At 38.6% G+C, this 25,053-nt stretch overlaps 4 protein-coding genes across 6 annotated transcripts; 2 read left to right on the top strand and 2 right to left on the bottom strand.

Moving 5' to 3' along the window:
* Positions 1 to 258: 258 nt before the first annotated feature.
* LOC125561971 lies at positions 259 to 5,110 on the bottom strand. 3 transcript variants are annotated; one of them, XM_048727112.1, is made up of 13 exons: positions 3,990 to 5,108; positions 3,771 to 3,911; positions 3,435 to 3,651; positions 3,220 to 3,331; positions 3,022 to 3,137; positions 2,727 to 2,893; positions 2,581 to 2,644; positions 2,418 to 2,489; positions 2,098 to 2,306; positions 1,814 to 2,005; positions 1,669 to 1,690; positions 1,440 to 1,591; positions 409 to 601 (listed from the first exon to the last, which is right to left on the bottom strand). In XM_048727112.1, the coding sequence occupies exons 1-13, from the start codon at positions 4,068 to 4,070 to the stop codon at positions 455 to 457; spliced, it is 1,692 nt and encodes a 563-aa protein (XP_048583069.1). In that variant the 5' UTR covers positions 4,071 to 5,108; the 3' UTR covers positions 409 to 454. The 3 variants fall into 3 exon arrangements, with proteins under 3 accessions (XP_048583071.1, XP_048583069.1, XP_048583070.1); XM_048727113.1 differs by lacking the exon at positions 409 to 601 and adding an exon at positions 1,147 to 1,364 and having other exon boundaries at positions 3,990 to 5,104; XM_048727114.1 differs by lacking the exon at positions 3,771 to 3,911 and having other exon boundaries at positions 259 to 601; positions 3,990 to 5,110.
* Positions 5,111 to 5,508: 398 nt separating this feature from the next.
* On the top strand, positions 5,509 to 8,729 carry LOC125561972. The gene is made up of 2 exons (XM_048727115.1): positions 5,509 to 5,851; positions 6,227 to 8,729. Exons 1-2 carry the CDS (start codon positions 5,786 to 5,788, stop codon positions 7,289 to 7,291), a joined length of 1,131 nt encoding a protein of 376 aa, XP_048583072.1. The 5' UTR covers positions 5,509 to 5,785; the 3' UTR covers positions 7,292 to 8,729.
* A 987-nt stretch (positions 8,730 to 9,716) lies between these two features.
* On the bottom strand, positions 9,717 to 11,997 carry LOC5508885 (cytochrome P450 1A1). Its single transcript, XM_001629397.3, has one exon. It carries the CDS (start codon positions 11,739 to 11,741, stop codon positions 10,209 to 10,211), a length of 1,533 nt encoding a protein of 510 aa, XP_001629447.3. The 5' UTR covers positions 11,742 to 11,997; the 3' UTR covers positions 9,717 to 10,208.
* Positions 11,998 to 14,409: 2,412 nt separating this feature from the next.
* On the top strand, positions 14,410 to 22,793 carry LOC5508886 (general transcription factor IIH subunit 3). The gene is made up of 13 exons (XM_048726209.1): positions 14,410 to 14,537; positions 14,635 to 14,720; positions 14,796 to 14,902; positions 16,049 to 16,230; positions 18,525 to 18,584; positions 19,259 to 19,288; positions 19,373 to 19,401; positions 19,479 to 19,553; positions 20,190 to 20,243; positions 20,463 to 20,531; positions 20,783 to 20,918; positions 22,384 to 22,420; positions 22,637 to 22,793. Exons 1-13 carry the CDS (start codon positions 14,528 to 14,530, stop codon positions 22,680 to 22,682), a joined length of 921 nt encoding a protein of 306 aa, XP_048582166.1. The 5' UTR covers positions 14,410 to 14,527; the 3' UTR covers positions 22,683 to 22,793.
* Positions 22,794 to 25,053: the final 2,260 nt, after the last annotated feature.

Here is a 25,053-nt window from a genome sequence, read left to right as displayed (position 1 = left end):
TCCATTTAGATAAAAATTAAATGTCTGGTTCAAAAGAAATAGCACATTTTTTGGATAGATAAGTCTGAGCGATAAGATATTAATACATATCAAACATATTCCCCACGGATAGTGTCCTTCGTTCGCTGTGCCTTATATGGTCATATATGCCCATATTTAGAAGTACTGGAGTTTCCCCTTTCGCGCTTCTCCAACAAACATGGCGGCAAACACTGATTCCCTAAAGACTCGTAGTGGAAGAATTATAAAGAAACCGGATCGCTTGGTCAAATATTTAGACCATTCCTCAGTTGATACGTACGTGAAAGAAGAGAAAGAGGAAGAAGAAAAAGTCTGGGAGATAGAGAGAGTTTTAAACGTTGAGGGAGACTATGCCTTTGTGAAATGGAAAGGCTACAGCGATAGATATAATTCTACGGTTTCTCTTTCATTGAATCCGCAGTTGTCATGCTATTTAGCCGTGAATGCTGGGAACCCCGACAGTAGTGAGGTAGCAAGAGAAAAGCTTCCCATTCTTTGCTCCGAGGATAAGGAATTGTGGCTGATTCGACATGCACTGTTCGATGAGCTCCAATTTCGTACACCCGAGAATGACACGGGACTCATTCGGAGAGTACAAGTGAAAGTCCCACTTTCAAAGGGGGGTTTTTCCGCTTTGTTTGGTAAAGGGACATTTTCTTTTGCTACCTCACGAAAGCTGGATTTTTCAGGGACCCGTAATATTCGGTTCCCGTGCACTGCTGTCGAGTTTGGCACCGTTATTGGTACGGAGTTTATGGCTCGGCAACTGCCAGATTCGAGTACAATATGTGAAGTTGACTCATCTTCGAAGATGTGGATATCATGAGGATACGAGCTAAGGATAAATTATGATCATAGTTCGTGTCCCCGTTGTACTTACATCTCTGAATATGGGTCAGAGGAAGAAAGGCCTAGTATGTGTCGACCGCTAGAGCGCAAGTATCCCCCGCTGAGCTTTTTGGAGATCAGCTTCGTACGGCGTAGACGGAATATGCTTCACAACTATGGCTCGGTAAGTTAAAATCTCTCTATATAAACTAATTGTTGACATCTGTTTCAACCGATTTCACTGTATTTCCAGTCGAAAATAAAGAGGGGGAATTTAGATCCAGGGAATGATACAGATTGTTTTGATGGTTTTAATGCCTTTATATAATAATGTGGGTACAAATAGTTATACAAGTTATAAATAGTGATATTTACAACAGTAATAAATAGCACCAAAAATATAATAAATAAATAAATACATTTTTTCTTTGTCTTCACTGCTTTTGATATTTTCTCTTGACCCTTTCCAAATTATTTTCCCTACTGAACAGTTTTCTGTTTTCCCTCTCCATGATCTATAGAGATAAAAATACACAGTTGTAGCAAGCGATTAGTCTAGATAACATGACGTTTTTTTCACTTGGAATTACCTGTACAGTGTAGTTGCTATTTTTCCCCCCTTTCTGGCTACCCCTGTGGAATGTCTTGTTCTGCATGTGGTTTTTCTTTTCCACTGTCTGGCAATTGAACTGGTGGATCGTGCCATGAATCTCCAAAAATTGGGGGACATGATAAACAAGAACTGTAGAGAAAAAAATGCATAAAATTACTTGGTCTCGGAGATCCCAAGTCAATTAAGGAATCTCATTTTAATCTTACCATGTATATATGGAATTACATCCTGTGGAGAGATAAAAGAAAGCACAATTAAAATAATATATCTACTTGTTATTTTTTCAGTGACATATGATCAAATGAGGCTTGTGTCCTGCCAGTTCAACTAACCACAGGGATGTAGAATTACCTCATCAAATGTGGCCTTTCTAAATTTGGTTCCCCATTGGCGGGCCTTTTCTTGAAAAGCATCTGCTCGAAGATATGCTTCATCTCCAGGATTTGCCCCAAGAGCATCAGTGAGGACCATCAAACTTTTCCACACTTGTGTCAGCTCTGATATGCTAAGAACTGTTTTCTCACAAGTGGGAGTGGACGATGGCTACAAAACACAAAGCAATTGTTAAATTAGCTTTATACACAGTAGTATCCTGGGTGTGCTGGTCTTTTTTATAATGAAAATAAAAATCATACCTCAAACACTATGTTGTTGCGGTCAAGATGATCCTTGAGTGTGGCACGTAGGAAGTCCTTGGTGCCTGTCGACCTCAGATGGAACTTCCTACATTCCTCCACTAGCTGGGCTTTGGTCAGACAGTCAAGGCTGGTGATGGACTTGTTCTCCATGTCTCCTAGGAAGGCATGGATATCAAGCCCCCTAATGATAGTTTCCAAATCATCACCTTTATAAGGAAAAGAGGATTCAAAGAAAATAAATAACGAAACTTTATAGTAATTTCATATTAGTTTCAGTTATTATAACAGTCTTTTCTATTAGTCAGTTATTTACTTACAATCCAAAGAGCTCCACTTGGTTGTGGTTTTGCCACTGTCATCCTGGACATCATAGAAACAAAACCTCACACCTGCAAATACAATATGGCAAGAAAACAAAATGATTATCACCATAAGACATCCCCTATACCCATTTACCCTATACATGAAATTTTTATTTACCCAAAGCTTCTATTGCTTCTTCCATGGCTTTTTTAACATTCTGCTCTATAGCCCAGCAAGCAACCTAGAAGTTTAATATATACCAGGAACTTTTTTAAAAAATGGCTCAATGGAGATTTGAATTTGTTAAATAAGCATAATTTTACCTGGTTGAGAAGTTTTCCCATGATCCTCAATTTGAGGTGCAGGGTGTCGGGTATGACCTTGGTAAATTCAATGTCCACGAGAGGTAAACATTGAACTCCCTTGGCATTTGGACACCCAACACGTGCACGGCACTGGTTTAAGGTTCTGGTTATGGGCCATTGTGGGACTGAAATTTTTATCAAATTTATCTAGTTATTTATAATATAGCTGACAATGGAATAATTCATAAAAACAAAAATCATTTAATTCATTACATAACATTCATTATATAAGTAACAAAATTAAAAAACTTACTAGAAAAGTCTCTGATCATCCTTTTGCTGCATTCGCACCAAATGCAGAAGTACAAGGCACAGGGACTATTAATTCCGAGAATACACGCCATGAACTTCCAGTCAGCACACATCACCCTTAAAAAAGGGATAAAAGTTACATATGTCCTGTTTAATGCCAGATCATAAGATTATTGGTTGCAAAAAAAATGAAACCTACCAATCAATAGTGTATTCAAGGCCATTAACAAGAATGCCAGTTCTCCCTAGGGCCTTCATCTCATCAAAAACCCCTCTCAAGGTCGCCTTTAGGATGTCATATGACTCCTTGCCTATAATAAAAAGTGTTCACAGATATATGGCTTTAGTTGACTATATCATTAGGAAGATTTGTTCTCGCTTACAGCTGCAATAAATTAGCTGCAACCAACTCACCATCATATATAGATATACAGTATTCCCTTTCTGGGCTTCTTTTAACAGAGTTTTCTGCTGGAAAGCAGAAGGTTGTCATAACACTCCCGAGTTTTTTGGTGGTTTTTCTACCATCACCAGAAAACCGAAGGGTTATAACATTGCCCCCTGCATTTCCAATGACATCTGAACTATAACTTAGAATGTCCTTGATGGATCTTGAACATCCTTTTGCATTCTGAAAGGAGAAACTTTGTTTAATGAATTATTGGGTTTGTACAGTATTTGCTTGTTTTAAAGGATGCAAAATGTGCTGTGCACAAAGCAAATCAGAATTAAGACTATCAACAGACTAACCCCTTCAAATTCTGTAATAGGAATGATTGCATTTTGAGCTTTTCTCTCTTTCTGTATCCCATACAGTGATGGCAAGCTGGACCCAGCTACCATCTTTAGCTCATGGTATGCTGAGTCAGAAACATCACCATCATCTTTGGCCTGAGATTATAAAAATAATCTAAATATAGAAAAAATAAGAAACCTACAGTACTGTACATGTACTTCTATAATACCTACCTTGAGAGCTCTTTGGATCTTTTTATGGTCAATCTCCTCAGGCTCAACCCTCTCATTGAAATGTAGGGCAAAACTGACCATACCAACTTCAAGTTGAACCTAGAGATAAGGAAACATTGAAATGTAGGGCAAAACTGACCAACTTCAAGTTGAACCTAGAGATAAGGAAACATTTTATGATAAACAAATGCCATTATAACAGAATTGGTAAATTTAGGTTGTTTCCATGTGTACAAAAATTCTAAACAAACCTCAACAACTTTCCAATCTGTTGGAAGCTTCTCAAATTGCTTCTCAAGCCATTTTTTAATCTCTGACTTTTTGTGAAATTGAGCTTTTGGCTCAAGGTCACAAAAAGGCTTTCTCGGCTGAAGAAAGGGCTTTTTTTCCTTGCCTAGCTCCTTTCTCATGCCATCTCTCTCTTTGACAACATCAGCGAGTCGATGTTTTAGCTCTGACAGCTGATTCTCGAGCTCTTCGATTCTAGAGTCCCGAGAATCACACAGCCCGATTTCACGGACTTGAGGTAGCATGTAAGCCAATCTTTGTTTTTTCAATGGAGGACCTTGTGAAAAATTTGTCAAATACCCTTGCACCATCATTTTAGTAGATATCTATCATGAACAAGCAAACGAGACGACTAAACTTTTGAACCTCTTCCCGCCTAAGTTTACCGAGATTCTGCAAGATGATCCCCAAAAAACAACCCGTGAAGATTATCTAGATAAGAATTGCGCCAAAATTATACAAACAAAAAACGGAAATATTAGAAAGGAATACTTAGCTTCTCGTCCTTCGGGTGTTTCTGTACTCTTCAGCATCAGGATCACACAAGGACGTAGTCGATTAAAATACCTACGAGGGCTTTTTTCCACAAGTTAGGCTGGCAGAAGAAAGATCTAGCCCCTACAGGGGTATTTCATGAGAAAAATAGGTATTTTTCGCTTCTATAAGCAGAAATCTCAGGTTAAATAGCCCTGTTTTCCAAAAATAATCGCTCTTCGTCCGCCATCTTGGATAGCTCAGAGAAAACCCATTTGTAATTTGCCAGGTTACACAGCTCCTAGTCTCAGTCTCTAAAAAAGCGGCCGAGCGAGTTTGAATAACACCAAAAGTTTGATATGTTCTGTGTACAGCATTTATCAAAAACGCAAAACCCAATAAATACACGCAAAATAAAGTGATTGGATATCCCCAGCAAAGATGGTATGTTTTGGAATAGATATTAATTGAATTTATCGAGTAGGGATTATTTCGGACTGCCGGACCGTTAGTTTTTTTAGGACCCCATCCGGTTGCCACACCTTTAGTCACTGCATTTTTATTAACCCCAAAAATAAATTACAAAAAAATAAAGTACAACATAGAAGCGTTTTTGATTAAAAGAGATACATATCGGTTTTCCCATTAAGAAAAAGCAACGAAACAAATAAACGACAGCATAGCTCCTTTTTCATAGTGACAGGCTGTGCGAGCGTGTAGACTTAAATAGCCGCAACAGAACCAAGAGGGCAAAAGATATCTTATGCAGGGTTCCCACAGTCAGGGAAAAGTCAGTGAAATTCGATTTTTTTTCAAGGTCAGGGAATTGTCAGGGAATTATGATTTAAGTCAGGGAAATTTGATAATTCTCAAAAAGTCAGGGAAAAGTCAGGGAATAATTCTTATTTTTCAAAAATCATTATTATGAATTGTGTTGGCGATAATCAAGCAACCTCACTGTTAATTAAAAGTTTCAAAAATCGCAATACATCAGTATAAACGAATTATCCTATGTGGTTTTCCTGTGGAGGAAAATGAAGTGGAGGACTGGGTCTGAATTATGTCGGCCATCTTGTTGCAGTATTGGAAAGCACGTGGAGGTAGGGCTGGAATTAAGTATTTTAGCTATTTTAAGGGCATTATTTCATAACCTTAGCAGTGATAGAGTGGGGGGATGCATAATGTAACAATTTATTGATCATTTAATGACAAAATCGGTAAACTAACGACATTTAATTCAAGATATTTTTGTATGCAGCGAATTTTTTCGTAACTGTTCAGTCTTAGTCTTAAGCTTTAAAAATTATTTTTGTTTATCCTGATTTGCATTTTGAAAAAGAGGAAACCACGCCTGAACTTAGTTAGATATACATTTTTTTTGTCCATTCTCATTGCATTTAATTGCAGCATGACTTTATACAAAATTATTTACAGTCGTAACACTTATTTTTTATAACTTTTGTATTGGTTTGTAGATGAGTAAGCGAACTGTATTTAATAATCTATGGCTTCAAGACCCACTATTTCCTTGGGTTGCACAAGCTCAGGAATCAACTAAAGCAAGGTGTAAAATGTGCTCTGTTACATTTGAGCTTGGAAATATGGGAAAACAAGCACTGATAAGTCATGCTAAAGGCAAAAAACATCTTAGGAGAGTTGCTCCATCGACACAACAAGTTTCTTTGAACTCTTTTGTCACTGTGCAAAAGCAAGAATCCGAACAAAATTCTTCAGCAGCAGAAAGGACAATGACTGTACCACCTCCTCCCGTCGATCTTTCTCAAGTTGCCAGTTCATCTGATTCATCTAAAGGCACAATTAAAAAGTATGTTACCAAAGATGAAACTCTAAAAGCAGAGGTGCTGTGGGCTATAAAAGTCCTCATGTCTCACTATTCCTGTAATAGTAGTGCAGGCACTGACAAGCTATTTTCCAATATGTTTCCAGACAGTGTAATTGCCAAACAGTTCCAATGTGGAGCAACAAAGTGTTCATACTTGATTTGTTTTGGCATTGCCCCATTTTTTCATGATGAATTAATGAAAAGACTTCAAGAGCAAGGAACAATGTATGTTATCTCATTTGATGAATCGCTGAATAAAGTGATCCAGAAAGAACAGATGGATTTGATTGTGTGCTTTTGGGATGTTCAGAAGAATAAAGTTGTATCAAGATACATTGATTCCCAGTTTCTTGGTCACACAAGAGCTGCAGATTTACTTCAAAGTTTCAAGCTAGGTCTACAAAAGCTGAATCCTGCAAACCTTGTGCAGGTATCGATGGATGGTCCTAATGTTAACTGGAAATTTCTTGAAGACCTATTAGAAGATAGAGAACAAACTGATCCAGATCTTCCAAAGCTCATTAATATTGGTGCCTGTGGGTTACATGTGGTACATGGGGCTTTTAAATATGGAGCTACAGCCACAGGCTGGCGTCTTGATAAACTTCTGAGGTCTCTCTGGTACACTTTTTCAGACTCACCAGCAAAAAGAGAAGATTATGAAGCCATTTCTGGAAGTTCCATGTGGCCACTATGATTTTGTGGAACAAGGTGGCTGGAAGATTTGCCAGTGGCAGAACGAGCAGTGGCTATCTGGCCAAATATCAAGAAATATGTTGACGAGGTGTCAAAGCTACCAAAGAGCAAAATTCCTACAAGCCAATCTTTCAAAAATCTACAGGCATTTGTACAAGATGCACTCATTGTTGCCAAACTTGAGTTCTTTATTAGTATCGCACGCATTCTTGGGCCTTTTTTGAAGAAATTCCAAACCGATCAGCCCATGGTCCCCTTTCTTACACAAGATGTACAAACCATACTTGAAGCAATCCTTTCCAAGTTTGTTAAGAAGTCTGTGCTTCAAGAGGCAACAACATGTGCTAAGCTTGCTAACATTGATGTTAGCAAGTCTGACAATCTTCTACCACCAAGGAAGGTAGATGTAGGTTTTGCTGCGAAGATGTCAGTGCATAAGATGGAAAGTACTAAGCAAGCCACACCTCTACAAATCCTGGAATTCCAGAATAATTGCCTTGAATTTCTGAAACAATTATCTAGCAAGGTAATGGACAGATCTCCTCTAAAGTACAAGATGGCTAGGAATCTGGTGTCTTTAAATCCTATTTACATGGCATCAAACCCTGAAGCAGCAACAACCAGATTCTCCAATGTCCTTCAGCAACTGATATCGCATAAAATGAAATCTACCCATTGTTGTGATATTGCTCTACAGCAGTACAAGGCATTCCTTGCTGATGTGGAGAGATACAGTAAGGAGGACTTCAAGTCCTACCAGTCATCAGACAAAGCACTTGATGTCTTCCTAGCAGAGTACTTTCACCAGAAACCACAGTATGCAGACCTTTGGCAAACAGTAAAGATGCTGCTTATCTTGTCCCATGGTCAATCCTGTGTTGAAAGAGGATTCTCTGATAACAAGGATATCGTGAGCAACAATATGCACCAAGACACGCTTGTTGGATTTCGCAGAGCTCACAGTGGTGTCAAAAGTCTGGAATGTCCAATTGAAGATTCTATCACAACTGAGCTGCTTACATCTTGTAAATATGCTAGTAACAGATACAGACAATCTTTAGCAGAGAAGAAATCAATTGAGGCAAAAACCCATAAAGAAAGCTTGAAAAGAAAAGTCGAAGAAGACATCAAGCAAGCAAAAAAGAAAAAACAAAAGCTTGAAACTACAGCTACTGCTCTTCTGAAAGAAGCCGATGACCTTGCTACTAATGCAGAAATGAAGGGAGACTTTAGCATTCTTGCAAAGTCGAACGCCTTGCCGGTAAAATCAAAAGAAAAGAGGAAGGAAATAGAGAAGGAAGAACAAAATATTGATCTTCTACAGAAGAAGCTGAAATCCTTTTGAAAAGACGTTAAGTCAAAATCTCACAATCTTGAGACACTATTGCTTTGTTGCTGTTATTGAAATTATAGATTATTCATTAAAAGTATTCATAAGACATGCTGCATGGTCATTGAAAAATGGGTTATGGTCAGGGAAAAGTCAGGGAAAAGTCAGGGAATTTTACTTTTTCAGATTAGTGGGAACCCTGTTATGCCATCTTGGTAGAATAAAAAAAGTGAGATTTATTTCATTAACTAGACGGGCTTTTGTTTGTTTTATAATAAAGCTCGAGGCTAAACGCCTCGTTTAAAGGTTATATAAATGCGGTAATTTGGTAAAAAAAAAAGCTGCAAACATTTGGTACCTATAACTTCTTGCGAAAGCCTCTCGCGCTCAAAGTCAGTCAAATAGAAAAAGGCGTCAAGTTTGATAAAATATAACTCTTGATTGAATAAACGTGAATTGTTCTTTGTTTGCCTAGGGGCTCAACTGACTGTTTATCTACTAAAAATACCTTTAGTATGAAAGGCTATTTATATAACATTATGCGGACCAGTGAGCCAGGTCGAAGAAGAATGTGTGTGCTACGATACGGAGAGAGGTCACGTATCTTTTTAAATCATGCGATATTTTCACTCCAGCTTCACTCAAGGATTCATTATTATTTGTGTCAGATTTGGGAGGAATTGTCTTTCTTGCTCTTCTAAATGTCAATTATTTGATGCTGCCTAGCGTAGCCTGGCAGCCTCTTTTATGACACCCGTAGCCTAAAGAAGTAAAATGATAAAGCAACCATTTTTGTAGTAGAAACTCTTGTGAAGTCCTTGAAATAAGGTTTGTTATGGGCTTTTTGCAGATGAAAACAATGCGTATGGACTGGAGGCTCTTGAAGTGGTAAAAAGTTCAAAGATAAAAGGGCAAATCGAAATTCTAAATCAGTTCTATGACCCCAGAGTTATATAAATAGTTTCTTTGGCAAGAGAATATGTTTGCTTGGGCATATAATATCCACCGTAGCTTATTTGTTTGGTCTATGTATAATAAATAGCTTCCTCTTTCGCGAAAGGGATAAAACACTGGCTAGAAATAGCGTAAACATTTATATTTTCAGGGTTTTTTTTTATTTAACAAGTATTTGCTCAAGAATTTGTTTCGTTAGAGAAATAAAAAAATACAGTTACCACGGTAAAAAAATTCAAACTCTTGCAGAGTTTTTGTCAGGATTTGTTCCAGCGTAAGCACATGGTTGCGACAACCCAGGGGTCAACTCTTACGATAAACAATATATAAATCCACTCAGTTCTTTACGCTAAAAACCGTAATTAGCAAACTCTTGGAATATCAATACTGTTCAGGTATCACCAGGCATTCATCACGAAAACGCACAAATTCCTTAAATTTTCCAGCCCGTTGCTGGGACGTCTTATAAAACCTTGTTTATACGAGTAAAATTTTAGTTTGTTCATTGCCCTTTACGAGCTGTCTTTTGCAAATGTTACAGATTCTGCATTGGAACATGTGCCTATCTCGTGCTCCTTGCAAAGTTCGCTCTGTTTCCACAGTGTTCATAGTCCTCGCCTGGACCCTGGTATATTTACCGCGCTTGCACTCTAACAGAGTGCGACTTTGGGCGGAGCGTCAGTCCAAATTTCTCCTCGATAGGTTCCTCTGTTCCATTCCTTACTCGCAGCCTCTGCACTAGTGTTCCCATGAGGATAAAAAGCGCAGACTTTGCATAGCCCTCACCAGGACAACGCCTGTCTCCGTCACTGAACGCCATCATGCACGAGTTTGGTTTAACCTGCTGTTGTTTCGTGTCGAGATGGCGGAGAGGGTTGAACTTGAACGGATCTTTGAAGTACTTAGGGTCGTGGCAACACCCCCACAGGTTTACAAACACGATAGTGTCTTTGGGCAACTTGTAGCCTGCGACGGTGGTGTCTCGGACTGTGCAGTGCGGTAGAGCGAAGGGCAAGAAGCAGCTGCGGCGTAGCACTTCCAGCACGGTCGCCTCAAGGAGAGGGAGTTTTTTCTTGTCTTCTAGTGAGATGGGGTTGGTACCTTTGACGTGCGCTATTTCTTGATATAGCTGCTCTTGAGCTTCAGGGTACGCCACCAAATACGCCACGAACCATTTCATAGCGGTTCCTAATTTCTCATAGCCACCGCCAAATGAGTCCGCCATTAGATTTATGACCCTCTCGTTGTCAAAGTCAACTTCGTCTGATGAATTCCCGTTCTCATCACTCGCTAAGTACTTGTCTTGGTTTTTCTTGATCTTTATCAGCGTGTCAGCAATCGTTGTGCTCTCGTCACCTTTTTCCTGAATCTCGCGCATTCGCAGTTGGTACAGTTTACGGACAAATGTGGTCAGACCCCGGACTGTTTCGTCGACTTTTCGGACTTGACTCTTAAAGACTGTCTTCACCCATGGCATGAAATCCACCACGTTGCCAACTGCGCTGTTCTCAATAAAATCTGTGGAGTGGTCCATTAACTCTTGCGCTTCCTTCAAATACCTGGATCGGAGCCGTTCGCCAAAGAACAGTCCGATTTGAAGGCTTGCGGCGATATTACCAATTTGATTTGCAGAGTTGAATTTCTCCTTGCGTGAGTTCAGAAGACTGCACACGAGTGCATCTGCCTCCGCCTGGATTTTCTCTGTGAAAGCCACGCTGTCTTGGGTCTGAGTCTGCAGCGCGAGGTCCAGGGCTCGTCTGTTCTGGATATAGCGCTTGCCGAAGTCCGTAAACGCGACGTTCTGGCCACCATTACTAGAGAGCAGGAATGTGTGGAGTGGTGGTCTCCCGGAGAAGTCGGAGGCGCGCTTCACGAGGGCCTCTTTGACGACGTCCACGGAGTTGAGTATCACGGCCTCCATACTGCCCAGCTTCATGGAGAAAACGTCTCCGTAGTGCTTCGCAAGGTTGGTGACGTTCCTGTGAGGCGAGGAGCCGAACAGAAAGATGTTGCCGACGACTGGTAAGCTCCAGGGACCTGGAAGGCTGGAGGATCCCGCCTTGGAGCTCATTATCGATGCTGCAGCGAAGATCACTGCAACTAGCGCAATGGCGATCACTACGCTTAGATTCTCGGCTGCGTAATCTACCAAATACTGCAATGCCATTTTGATTCGTATCTCTCTTAACTTGTTCTTGTAGCTCTTTGTAACTTGGATTAGACTTTGTGAGTCTTCGTTGTGATATCTTTTTAGTGATTATCGTGTAGCTCTTTGTGCAGAGTGTCGCAAGCTTGCAGGATACTCTATTAAGTACGGCTCGCCCGTCACAGATGGATGCGCCTGTCAGCTGTAAGCTTTGACAATCAAATCCAAGGTGATTTGGGACCCGCTCCACTGCACTTTCCAAAAACAGACTCGCTGTCCCACCAAGGTCACACTTGTTTGCCGTGCTCATGAGAGTGGATTCATCGGAATGGTTGACACGTGTTTGAAAGTGCAGAAATGTCGCCATACGAAAAACGTTCTTTTTTAAGCATGTCTTGGCATTATATTTTTTATTAAGAGTAAACGTGGTATTATTATCAATTCCTCAGTTATTTACGGCGGAAAAAGAATGTTTGGACCATTATGGACAGCCTTTTAAGGTTCTCGTTATATTCTACTGGTATTGTTTTTTCTTTCTACTTTTTGGCAAAAATATTAGCTAATATTGCATGTTTCTCGCCTGTTGCATATTGTTGGAATTTTTTTTAAATTTAAAATCGAATGCTTATACCATATAACAAAACAAACCGTCTTCTGTATATTATTCTCTTTACATGTTTATGCAAAGACGTACTCGCGCAATTTTGTAACAAACGACTGTTTAACAATATTTTTATCTTTCCGAATTCTCCAAATTTTCCGAAGCCATGCTCCCAGCCTACTGCACCATGCCAATGATAAAAAGGACTTAGCAATGGTCTGTTAACTTTGGCGTCTTCCAGTCTCATTGCCTTGACCAGACCTGGCTGTTAGACTTCTCTCATACACAGCACGTTATGATGATGTATCCGTTTTGTTTGGCAGCACGCAACAAAACGGATACATCAAAACTATCAGAAAAATGCATATTATGCTTAGTCATAGCATGTACGAATTGTTTTCTCCCGGATTCGAGGAAGTTTTAGTAACTGTCACAGTGTCACTAGATTAGCAGACTAATAAGATTGTGCGCCTTTACATAAATAAACATTTTAATCAGATAATTTTTGCACAAACAAACGTTACAAACGCAAAACGAAGCGCTTTCTCCGACATGCCATTGCCAAACCTGGCTATTACAGATATTAAAAAGAGAAGAACTATCACGGGGGCATACACCCCAAGAAAACAAATTATGTTTGACAATATACTTTCCCGCGCAGACAATATCGTCTCAAGTGTTTGCATTGAAGAGATATTCGAGTCTGATGCGTGTATGCTGCTCCTAAGAATCAACATCTCATATTGTGCGCCTTTACATAAATAAACATTTTAATTAGATACTTTTTGAGTAAACAAGCGTAACAAACGCAAAACGAAGCGATTTCTCTGACATGTTTTTTTTGTTTCCCGCGCTAGTTCTGTCATTGCCAAAACTGGTTAAAATACAGATATAAAAAAAGAGAGAAGAACTATCACGGGGACATGCTCCCCAAGAAAATCTGGGGTTTTCGTTTAAACAGGGTGTTGAAGCATCCAAGATCTTTCCTATCTTAACCGGCGCAAGAAAACAATACAATTCTAACTTGGATAATCGGATAACAGTTAACCTAGCAAGCGTACGCCCTGACCCAGACGAAAACTTTTTTGCAGTCCCGAGCTAAAGTATCAGCACGGGTTGAAATTCGTCTTCGTTGTTCGTTATGTGCAACAAGGGTGGTATAGCAAAGGTGGCAAGCATGTGGTCTGTAAATAGGGAAGTAGTAGATAGTTTTGCTACTAAAAACTACACTTTTCAAAAGCGTACTTAAAACATAATTCAACCCTGTTATTAAAAATAGCTGCAAGAGGAGGCCTCCAAGATACTTTCAAGGGGGTTGACAACGAAGTGAACACACAAAAAGTCAGATTAAAATATTTCATTATACCTTAACATTTTTTTTAATGATAAAACGCAGACCTATTATAGCTTGGGCCGCCTGTGTTCAAAGTACTGCGGACTCGCAAGAGCGTCCATCAAATAGCGGTATCGATCAATGTTTGTTAATTCGCATTCCTTGGTCATATCTTGCCGCCTCCTGAACTGTTTCATTTATCGCAGCAGGTTTTCATTCATGGTAAATGCTAAATGGGTTGCGATTGCGCGGGATCTCATATTTTATTTTCTCCTTGTTGTGGTTTCTGCCATTTTAGAACCATACACCGAGGACGGGGCTGTTTCCCTCCTCAAAGCCATCCCGTTTCGTTTTTCTGTCTCCAGAATCCTCCTGACAGCCTCTTGAATTAGAATCTTTTGCTCCAAAAGCTTTTCGAGGAACTGATGCGATTGTGAATCGGCTGAGATGCTTTGACTGGCACTGCAATCAAAAGATGGGTACTTCCTTGCTGCTGTTTTTTGTTGCTCTGCTTCTGCGATCTTGGCACGAGTTGTGATTGACGAACTGAAGCGATCGCTGAAGGAACTCCTCCTTCTTTCCTGTTGCATGCTTGACTTTGAAGCCATTTCGTCGATTATCTTTTTTCAACAAAAGAACTTACAGTGCAAACGATGAAGTTTTACACACTGACAAACGTGAACTTCTTCTCTCGTTGTTTTCATTCATGTTTTTTTCCCGTAGCACACATCACGTGATAATTTAAATCCTTTTTTTCCTATTGGTTAACGGAGTTCTCGTGCGCGTGACAGGATCAAAGGTCAAACTTGAGCCTTGCAAAATATTAGTGTCAAGCGGCTTCGGTTCATAATACATGCGTACACCAAAAGCAATATGGCGGACGGTGAGCGGTATTTTTCGTAAACTTTCTAAAAGCAATTTTACAGTTTTATATTTATAATACTCGTGCATACTTTTAATATTCCTGAATAACCTTCTAGAAAATTCAAGAAGCTTACTGGTTGTGATATTTGATGCAAATCCCGTTGCCTGGGGTGGAATTGCAGTTGAGGGCAATGAAACTCAGGTAAGAATCGGTGTGCCTTGGCTCGTGTTGTTTTGGTTGAGTGGTCGCCTGAATTCACGTCTTCATGTTGTTTAGATTTCACTGACACGATGCCTTGAAAGTTTGATGGTGCTCTGTAACTCCTATCTACTTTTGAAACACAACAACTTACTGGCCTTTGTGGCAGCTAGTACGAATGGAAGGTAAGATACAAATTTAGCTAATAAGAAGTTTTCCAAAAGTTGTCGTTTGTGGTCACCGCCTGCGCCCAGATTTTTTTGCCGCTTGCACCTTTTAGTCTTTCTCTGTTAAACCTCTTGATATCAAGAAATGGAAAATAATACGACATCCACTCATGCCATACAACGACAGTTGATTCCGAGAACTGTTTAGGGGTAGTGATGGGTAAATCCGAGTCTTGCCGATGTGTCAAGACCTGTGCTTAAAGCTGCATTATCACCAGTTTACTTCCGGAGGTCCGACGGAAACCTCAACAGTTAAAAGACAAAAGAATCTATTAAAATCAGAGATATAAAACAGGCCATCCGCTCTAAATTATCAATCACACCCTGAAAGAAACTTCCAATAAACACAATGCTTTCAATATTTTGAAATATTTTTCGTGTTTTCCGTTGAAAATCATCGGAGATTGATACGTAAACGACAGTTGTAAACTGGTGACAATGCGGCTTTAAGCATCCAAAGACTTTTGTCAAACTTCAGAACCAGAGCCCGAGCTTTTCTGGTCTCTTAACAACCCAGGCCAAGCTTTTTTTTTTTCGAGGTTGTTTTTTGATGACTTGCTCTAGGGATGTCATAAACATCAGTTGAAAAAATAATAAGTAGAGTTACAATACAATCTTGCTACAGTAGATGAAGTTCCTGTTTATAACGGAAAGGCTCAAGACTCGAAAAAAAGAGTAAACTGTAGCATGGAACCAAAAAAAAAACATGTAACAAAAGATAAAAAATCAAAGACTCTGAAACCTGGGTAGAAAAACAGCCAAGGCTATTAAGCCCTTAAAATAAAAAAAAAGAGACTTTGAGACTCGCGTAAAAAACGTCAAGATTCAGAGACTTTGCAAATTTTTTGCAAGAATTTTGAAATTTTGAGGTACCCATCACTACCCCTCCATTTCACTGCACCAAAAAGTGTTACAACAGTGCCTAGAAAACATAAAAAGAGATAGAAAGATAAAAACTGCCCACCCACATACTCCAATGGAAATCAAAACCCCTATCTCATACAATACATTACCTATTTTCTTTGCCAACATGGTAATTAAAATCAGAGTAATATTAAAATATTAACATAACTGGTGTGTTTGATTGTCTAATTTCATTTGTAGTAAGTTTTTATACCCCAAAGCTTCCTGTGAAGGCATCCAGTCTCTCCCATCCCAAGACAGCAAATATGAGAAGTTTGCAGAATTCAATGACACAGTGTTAAGAGAGATCAAGGAGCTTGTTGGGACTGCCCAAAGTACAGGCAAGAGACATACCTCTAAGATGCCACACACTACTGTATTTTGATCTACGGCATGGCTGTTAACCTCGCTTTAGGAAAAACCTTGAGAAAATACAATGAATGCATCAGAAGTACCAAGATAGCGAATACGGGAGAATACAGTAAATGTATGGATATCTTTAAGAAAATTAGGCTTGAGAAAAGGTTCAAAATCTTAAAGTGCCCGTAGCATCAAACTCTTAATTTCCGGGTTTATACCAATATATCAGTAGTTTAGGACTTGAAAACAAACCATACCAAGTTTTATTGCGATCAACGGGTTTTCGTGGGGTTTTGCCGGCTTTAAAATGTAAATAATATCGCACTCTCGAGCGAAAAGGGACCCCACTTTACGAAAGCGCCAGGCATTCCTCATTGATTTAGGAATCCTGAAGGGCACATTTTCTATTATTTTAGGGGCTTGTTTTACCCTGTTACCAGAGCAATATCATTATTTTTCTTATTCAATATGATCATCTGGATGATTATAAAAAAATATTTCCGAAATAGGTGTCAAATTGTGTGTCTTTTAATTACAGAATTTCCCCTTTTTAAGGAAAAATGTGCTAACGAAAAAGATTGTCGATAGCATTTTTTTAAACATTAGTTTTTTGTCAGTTTTTGAGTTAACAAAGCAGGTACGCAGTTCTAATTGGATTGAATCATTACGAGGCCTCGAATCAATTTCTTCAAGTTGGGGTATCAGTTATCGTATGATCAAAGAAAAGCCTGAAAATTCTAAATCTTTTAAGTTTTATATTACCAATTCTTAACTGTAATCAACAGCAAACATTAATCTATCTAATTTGAAATTAAGAGTTCCTATTCTCAAAATTTTAAAAAAAATAACCCCCTTCCAAAAATGAGCAATATATTTTGTCCTTGTCGAATCAAATACTTTTATCGCTAGAGGAAAAATTTGTCGATAGAATTTTTTATAGTTATTTGAGAAAAAAACTTATTCAGAATTTAATACAGCGTCAATGAAAAATTCTAAGGTCTCAATTTTTTAAATGAGTTCCGTCTTTTCATAAATTTTCGACGCAATGCTTCGATGACAACAGGTAACAGATAAATACCTAATTTTTTTCGTTTAAGTTTCCCCGTTTGCCTCAATGGCCTAGCAGGTAGCTTGCCTGAATTCGAATACCTCGATCTGCAGTCTTACCTGCATATTTTACGATTTTTTTTGTTTTTCATTTTCTTTATTTTATTTTAACATTTTTTTTATTTCTAGTCCTTTTCTTTCACAACAAAGGGTTGTTCGAATAATTTTTAATTGCTAACATCCCCTAAAGAGCATCTATTTAGAAAATTTCTTGGGCATTTTACCTTGATGCAAGCATCCGCTGTTCTCACTGCGCACGGTTTTGTTTGGGGTCAACTTGGAAAAAGGAAGAGCTGTTTTTAAACGCTTGTATCTTTGCCCGTTTTTCTGTTACCATAAGAAAACTCTTTACCTTTTTTTCATCTCAGGATAAGCAAACATTACAAGTTACTGCAATTTGATGCTAGGGGCACTTTTAGACTCCCGCGGGAGAGTTGACAGCTATGCTACAGTATCTTTTTCTGACATACAATATTGTACCACAGGCGCTAGGGTAGTCCCATTCTCTAAACTATCTGTATTTGAAAATTTGAATTTCAACCAGAATCGTTATGTGTGTGCATCTAGTGAATTATTGATATCCACTAAAACTGAGCCAATTTGCACTTTTCTCACCTTTAAAATGATCCCAATTCAACCTCAAACTTTAAAAAAAAACCACAAATCCTTTAAACCACCACAAACCCTTTTATTAACCTCCAATTCAATGTGCTGTTTAGTGACCCACACATGCTACTGACTTGGTTTGTTTGTAGAACACAAAGCGCCAGTTAATCATTAATCAGTTAATTCAGCAGAAGTGCCTGCCTTATAAAAGTACAGGGTAGGAAACATCGGGTCAAAGTCTATAAAATCTGTTTGCTCAAATCTGTAGTTAGAAGTTGACAGCTGCTAGTAATATGATGACAGATGATATAAGCCGAAATCAAAACAACACAAGTCTGGGTTTTGAAAAATTCAATCTGTCAATGTGTGCTATGTTTAAGTAAACAGCTTATTTGGGGGAGGAGTTTATTCATATTTTACCTCTAAAGCAAGGTGCTCGTTCGAGGGAGATGCTTATATTCCAGTATTTAAAGTATTAAAGATACCGTTTTTGTAAGTAAACTCTAGCAAGCAGTGCCTGTTTATGTCCCTGAGGTTTGATAAATTGTTAACCATATTATATTCAACATGCACATACCTTCTTCAACTTGATATGTGACTACAGATAATAGCAGAGGTGAGCTTGTGTCCGACCTTCCTGGTGCCCTATGCAAGGCCCTTTGCTGTATCCTTGCAAACACTTAAAAGATAACTCGTTAGACCATCAGCAGCCCATGAGCCAAAATCATGTACCAAGATAATTTCTGTGAATTTATATAGTTTAAAACAGTGCTGTTTGCACTGCCATGAAATGCTTTTTTTTCAAAGTTTTAATAAATGACATAGCCTACCTGTAGGCTTTGATAATTTGTCCGCCCTGGAACCCTATAAACACAGAGTTTGCATCTCATGGCCACCGTCTTGGATTATGTGCTACACAGGAGGAGGGAAAGCTGGGGGTCATTTCTCAAAAGTCCCGATAAATCTGGTGACCCAGAAAGTCGCCCGGGAAACCCCCGATAAACTTTTCGGGTGTTTCTCAAAACGCCCGTTATTGTCGGAAAAAATCCCGGTAACTGGCCCGGTAACTTACGGGAGCTCAAGAGCATATCGGAAACCCGTAAACAACCGGGACTCTACTGCTAGCTTTGAGAAACGCTCTTACTCGCCCGGAAAAGCATCCCGAAAACTCTCCAGGTACCCTAACGGGCCCGGTAATTACCGGGAGTTTTGAGAAACGACCCCCTGGAGTGTTTTCGGGGTTTTCGTGCTGGAAAAGCTATGTATCAAAGTATTCAGGTAGTCTAAAATTGACATGGAAATTGATTCAGAAAACTATTTCTTGACTTCACCTGTTAGATATCCATAGAATGGAAAAGGAATACTCTGGTACTGTACTCTTTAAGCATGGCTTTGTTTTGTTTGATTGTGCCCTGCTCTGTTTTGACTAGCTCATCTATTCCTCTGATTTAGTTGGAGCAAAACTTCAGCCTAGAATATTGGTAAGTGATAGTGGAATTAGCAATTTGTGTTTTGTTCACCCTTGAGCAAGGGCTAATACTCCCTTTGTGTCATCTAGATTATCAAAGCTAGCCCAGATGATGCATCTCACTACATGCCTGTTATGAATAGTATATTTGCAGCACAGAAAAGTGTAAGTGCATTAAGTTAAATAATTGCAATTTGATAAATCAGTTTAGCTAGTTTGCATGAAAATTGTTTAAAAGTGTCATCACCATCTTAGTCACCATCATTATTATCATTATGACTTTCAATATCACCATCATCATCACCACCATCAACACCATCATCAGTTCATGATCATCACCATCATCATCATCATCACCACCATCATCATCACCATCATCATCATCACGATCAACACCATCATCAGATCATGATCATCACCATCATCATCATCATCACCACCATCATCATCACCACCATCAACACCATCATCAGATCATGATCATCACCATCATCATCACCACCATTAACACCATCATCATCACCATCATCATCATTATCATCATCATCACCACCATCATCACCATCATCAGATCATCATCATCATTATCATCATAACCACCATCATCACCATTAGCACTTCAAGTCCCTAAGGTAGATGCTCTAGCTTAAACAGCATTTTTTTTCTATTTCAAAGACACCATAACCCCATATTTTTCTGTTGGTCCTTATGCTCTTATTCTCGTTTACTGTCTAATGGAGCCCCTGAGGATAATCAAACAAAACTACTGTTGTTGTATTTTTTTTTTCATTTTGTCCACAGAATACATGCATAGATGCGTGTGTGTTGTATGAGCATTCTGGTTATCTACAACAGGTTAGCAGCTTGGATAATATAGGCCAAAACAGAGGATGTGTTTATATTTTGTAAAAGCAAAATGTTTGAAGTGTTTTTTACAAGTACCCAAAATTGGCTTTGCCAAATTTTAGTGGACTAACAAAGTGTCATAGGAACTTCAGCAGAATATTCAACGTAAAATTGGTGTCATTGTCTTCATGATTTGTGTGTTACCATTAAAAAAAATTCATTTTTTAGGCAACTGATATTACTGGGGGTGTATACTTGAAAATACCAGAGACTCAAGCTTTGCTACAATACCTAATGGTATGTAGGGGGATTTGTAACATTCAATTTTGTTAGATGTTTAAGTTGTAGAGAATTTAGAGCTTGAAATGAGATTTTCATTTGCAGATTTATATAAAAAATTATCTACATTGTGGGTAATTCACAATGAATTAATATTATTTACGCTAGGGGATTTATTAGAAACAAAAAGAACTCTCAAATGAGGCCTAAAACATATTTGCCTTTTGAAAGAGAGTGATTGTCTCATTTTTATCTTGATTGGCTTTCAGTGGTTGTACTTGCCAGATTTCTCCACAAGGGCCATGATGGTACTCCCATCATCAACACAAATTGACTACAGGGCTGCTTGCTTTTGTCACAAGAAGCTTGTAGATGTTGGATTTGTTTGCTCTGTTTGTTTATCAAGTAAGACTTTGGAGAGTTCATTGCTCTTTTTGAAAGGATTGTGTATGATATCTTTGTTTGGTGCTGATGTTATGTGTGATTGTTATTGTGTTGTGTGCAGTTATGTTATTGTGTTGTGTGGTTATGTTATTATGTTGTGTGGTTATGTTATTATGTTGTGTGGTTATGTTATTGTGTTGTGTGCAGTTATGTTATTGTGTTGTATGCAGTTATGTTATTGTGTGATTATGTTATTGTGTTGTGTGTGGTTATGTTATTGTGTTGTGTGGTTATGTTATTATGTTGTGTGGTTATGTTATTATGTTGTGTGGTTATGTTATTGTGTTGTGTGCAGTTATGTTATTGTGTTGTATGCAGTTATGTTATTGTGTGATTATGTTATTGTGTTGTGTGTGATTGTTATTGTGTTGTGTGGTTATGTTATTGTGTTGTGTGCAGTTATGTTATTGTGTTGTGTGTGATTGTTATTGTGTTGTGTGTGGTTATGTTATTGTATGATTATGTTATTGTGTTGTGTGTGATTGTTATTATGTTGTGTGGTTATGTTATTGTGTTGTGTGCAGTTATGTTATTGTGTTGTGTGCAGTTATGTTATTGTGTGTTGTGTGGTTATGTTATTGTGTTTTGTGCAGTTATGTTATTGTGTTGTGTGTGATTGTTATTGTGTTGTGTGCAGTTATGTTACGTTGTGTGTGGTTATGTTATTGTGTTGTGTGCCGTTATGTTATTATGTTGTGTGCTGTTATGTTATTATGTTGTGTGCTGTTATGTTATTATGTTGTGTGGTTATGTTATTGTGTTGTATGCAGTTATGTTATTGTGTTGTGTGTGGTTATGTTATTGTGTTGTGTGCAGTTATGTTATTGTTGTGTGCTGTTATGTTATTATGTTGTGTGGTTATGTTATTATGTTGTGTGGTTATGTTATTGTGTTGTATGCAGTTATGTTATTGTGTTGTGTGGTTATGTTATTGTGTTGTGTGCAGTTATGTTATTGTGTTGTGTGGTTATGTTATTGTGTTGTGTGCAGTTATGTTATTGTGTTGTGTGGTTATGTTATTGTGTTGTATGCAGTTATGTTATTGTGTTGTGTGCAGTTATGTTATTGTGTTGTGTGGTTATGTTATTATGTTGTGTGGTTATGTTATTGTGTTGTGTGCTGTTATGTTTTTATGTTGTGTGCAGTTATGTTATTGTGTTGTGTGCAGTTATGTTATTGTGTTGTGTGGAGTTATGTTATTGTGTTTTGTGCCATTATGTTACTGTGTGATGAGAATATTATGTGCGCTATTGAGTGGTATCCCTCCCTGTTTCACATAGAATTATTTGGAAATTAAAACCAAACTTAACTACCTGCAACACAGACTTTGTTTTTACTACATAAGACAAAATGCATTAAAGGACTTCAAGCCTTTTTCATGTTTGTTATTATTTTGCTTATTGCATTTGCTTCTTCTCCTCTCTAGTTTATTGTAACCCTATTCCAATCTGCCGCACATGTCAGTAAGTATTTATACCATTGTTACTTGTTTATGTTTTTAATAGGGATGGGTGTCTACCCTCCTCTCCTTTTGAGTATGAAAAGGAAAGTCATGTTTCTCCTTTTCTTTGTATCAAATAATAAGTAAAGTATCGTACTTATGTGCTGATCCTCTGATTGACCCCATTTTGAGATTCTGGATTAGCTCCTGGATAATCAATGTTTTTTCACATTTGCAGAACCAGATTCAAGCTCCCAACAAGGCCAAAGAAGAAGAAGAAATAGTGGTCAAATTGCATTTATTTATTTATTGTCAATATTATTTTCCAAGGCGTTTGTACAAAAATTGTATTTAGAGGAAAATATGTGAAGAATAAAAGATAAATGTTTGCAAAATATGGTCATTGAAACCACTGTACAGCCAAATCGAACAAGGAAAAACAGTAGAATTGCCCCTCAACAAAATGCTCCAAATAGAACATAAAGAAGAGAGATCAGCAAACACAACTAATAGATAGTACATATAGTTCAAAAGTTTTTCAGCCCCAAATCAGATAAATCATTCCCTGTCAGACAGACCCAGAAAAGCAGCGTGAACAATTTTGGAAAAAAATTTGGAAAAAAAATTGTTTCAGAAAATAAATTCGGGACATTGATTTAATTTATTAAGAATAAATTTTCTTGTCGAATAAAAACCAAACAAGGAAAAAAAGGAAGTGAAAAATCAATTTTATCCCCAGGGGATAGCACTTTGGATGCGGCCAGCAGCAATTCTAGCCCCTAAAATAAGAGAAATCACATTGGGTGTGGTCAAAGCAATTTGTAACCATATGAGGTAGCTTTACAAACAAACACATTTACAGTTCTCATAAATTCTTTTGCAGTCCATGACACATCAAGCACCCCTCTTCTGACGATCTTTTAGAGTGGATAGCAGAATAAAAAAAAAATTGGACATCCCCAAAGGGGTAGCAGAGAGGGACTGATATACCTTAAAAGATAGGACCCCTAGGGAAGATCCACCCCCGTAAAGGAAGATCTGCAGAAAAACAACTTAATGTAACTGTGATGGAAGCACAATCTGCTGAGGCTGTTACACCTTTTGCTTTTCATTACCGAGAAATACCCAGTCATTTTAGCCAAACTTACAAACATTTACGCCGACGTACTGTCATTTATGCGAAAGTAAAATCAGTTGAACTAAAAGGAAATGCATTAACGATGCACACAATTGCATTTTCATCCCATTCATTTACACTACTTGACAATCAGGAACGGAAAATCTGTTTCACTTCCACATTGGACACCTGCATAGTCACACTCTCACATTGGACAGGCCTAGTGCATAAGTTGTCACACTTCCACATTGGACAGGTCTAGTGCATAAGTTGTCACACTTCCACATTGGACAGGTCTAGTGCATACGTTGTCACACTCTCACATTGGACAGGTCTAGTGCATAAGTTGTCACACTCTCACATTGGACAGGTCTAGTGCATAAGTTGTCACACTCTCACATTGGACAGGTCTAGTGCATAAGTTGTCACACTCTCACATTGAACAGGTCTAGTGCATAAGTTGTCACACTTCCACATTGGACAGGTCTAGTGCATAAGTTGTCACACTTCCACATTGGACAGGTCTAGTGCATAAGTTGTCACACTCTCACATTGGACAGGTCTAGTGCATAAGTTGTCACACTCTCACATTGGACAGGTCTAGTGCATAAGTTGTCACACTCTCACATTGGACAGGTCTAGTGCATAAGTTGTCACACTCTCACATTGGACAGGCCTAGTGCATAAGTTGTCACACTCTCACATTGGACAGGCCTAGTGCATAAGTTGTCACACTTCCACATTGGACAGTTCTAGTGCATAAGTTGTCACACTCTCACATTGGACAGGTCTAGTGCATAAGTTGTCACACTCTTACATTGGACAGGTCTAGTGCATAAGTTGTCACACTCTCACATTGGACAGGCCTAGTGCATACGTTGTCACACTCTCACATTGGACAGGTCTAGTGCATAAGTTGTCACACTTTCACATTGGACAGGTGTACTTTGTCACCCACCCTCCCCTCCCTACAAAGTATAAATTGATCAGTGTGTTCCCCCTTGTTTCCCACGGACTCGTATTCGTAACGTCCCTATATGTCAGGCGCTCAGTTGGTTGTTATGAGTGCCGTATAGGTAATTTTGACGAACGTCCCTATATGTCACGCGTCTATATGTAACGTCCCTATATGTCAGGTAGTACGGATATAACTGGGAAAATAAGCGATTTCCCGTAGCCGGTCGGCAGCACAGACAAGACATCTCGCCGCTTGATTAACTCGTAAAGAGACTTAAACAGACATTAGATTTTTTATACTAGTAAATCTCAGACTCGTAGCCAGTCGCCAAAAAGGAATAAGGGAAACATAATTTTCCTGTGGTAAAATACTACCCACACAGTAGAGCGCGCTTAATTAATCGCCACAGGCAACCCGCGCATTAATTTTGTTTCCCTTATTCCTTCTTAGTTTCTTCTCATTTTGGCGACTGGGTACGAGTCTGAGTAAATTTTGTAACTAATTCGAACTGAGCACTATTAAACTTGCGATCAAAATAATATATCGCTCGTCTACTTCGTTCGTTTAGATGTTTGTGAAC

The sequence above is a fragment of the Nematostella vectensis genome, chromosome 4 (genome assembly GCF_932526225.1).
Source record: "Nematostella vectensis chromosome 4, jaNemVect1.1, whole genome shotgun sequence".
NCBI classification, from domain to species: Eukaryota; Metazoa; Cnidaria; class Anthozoa; order Actiniaria; family Edwardsiidae; genus Nematostella; species Nematostella vectensis.
Note: the sequence above shows the minus strand (reverse complement) of the source record. Positions and strands in the feature narration are given on the sequence as shown.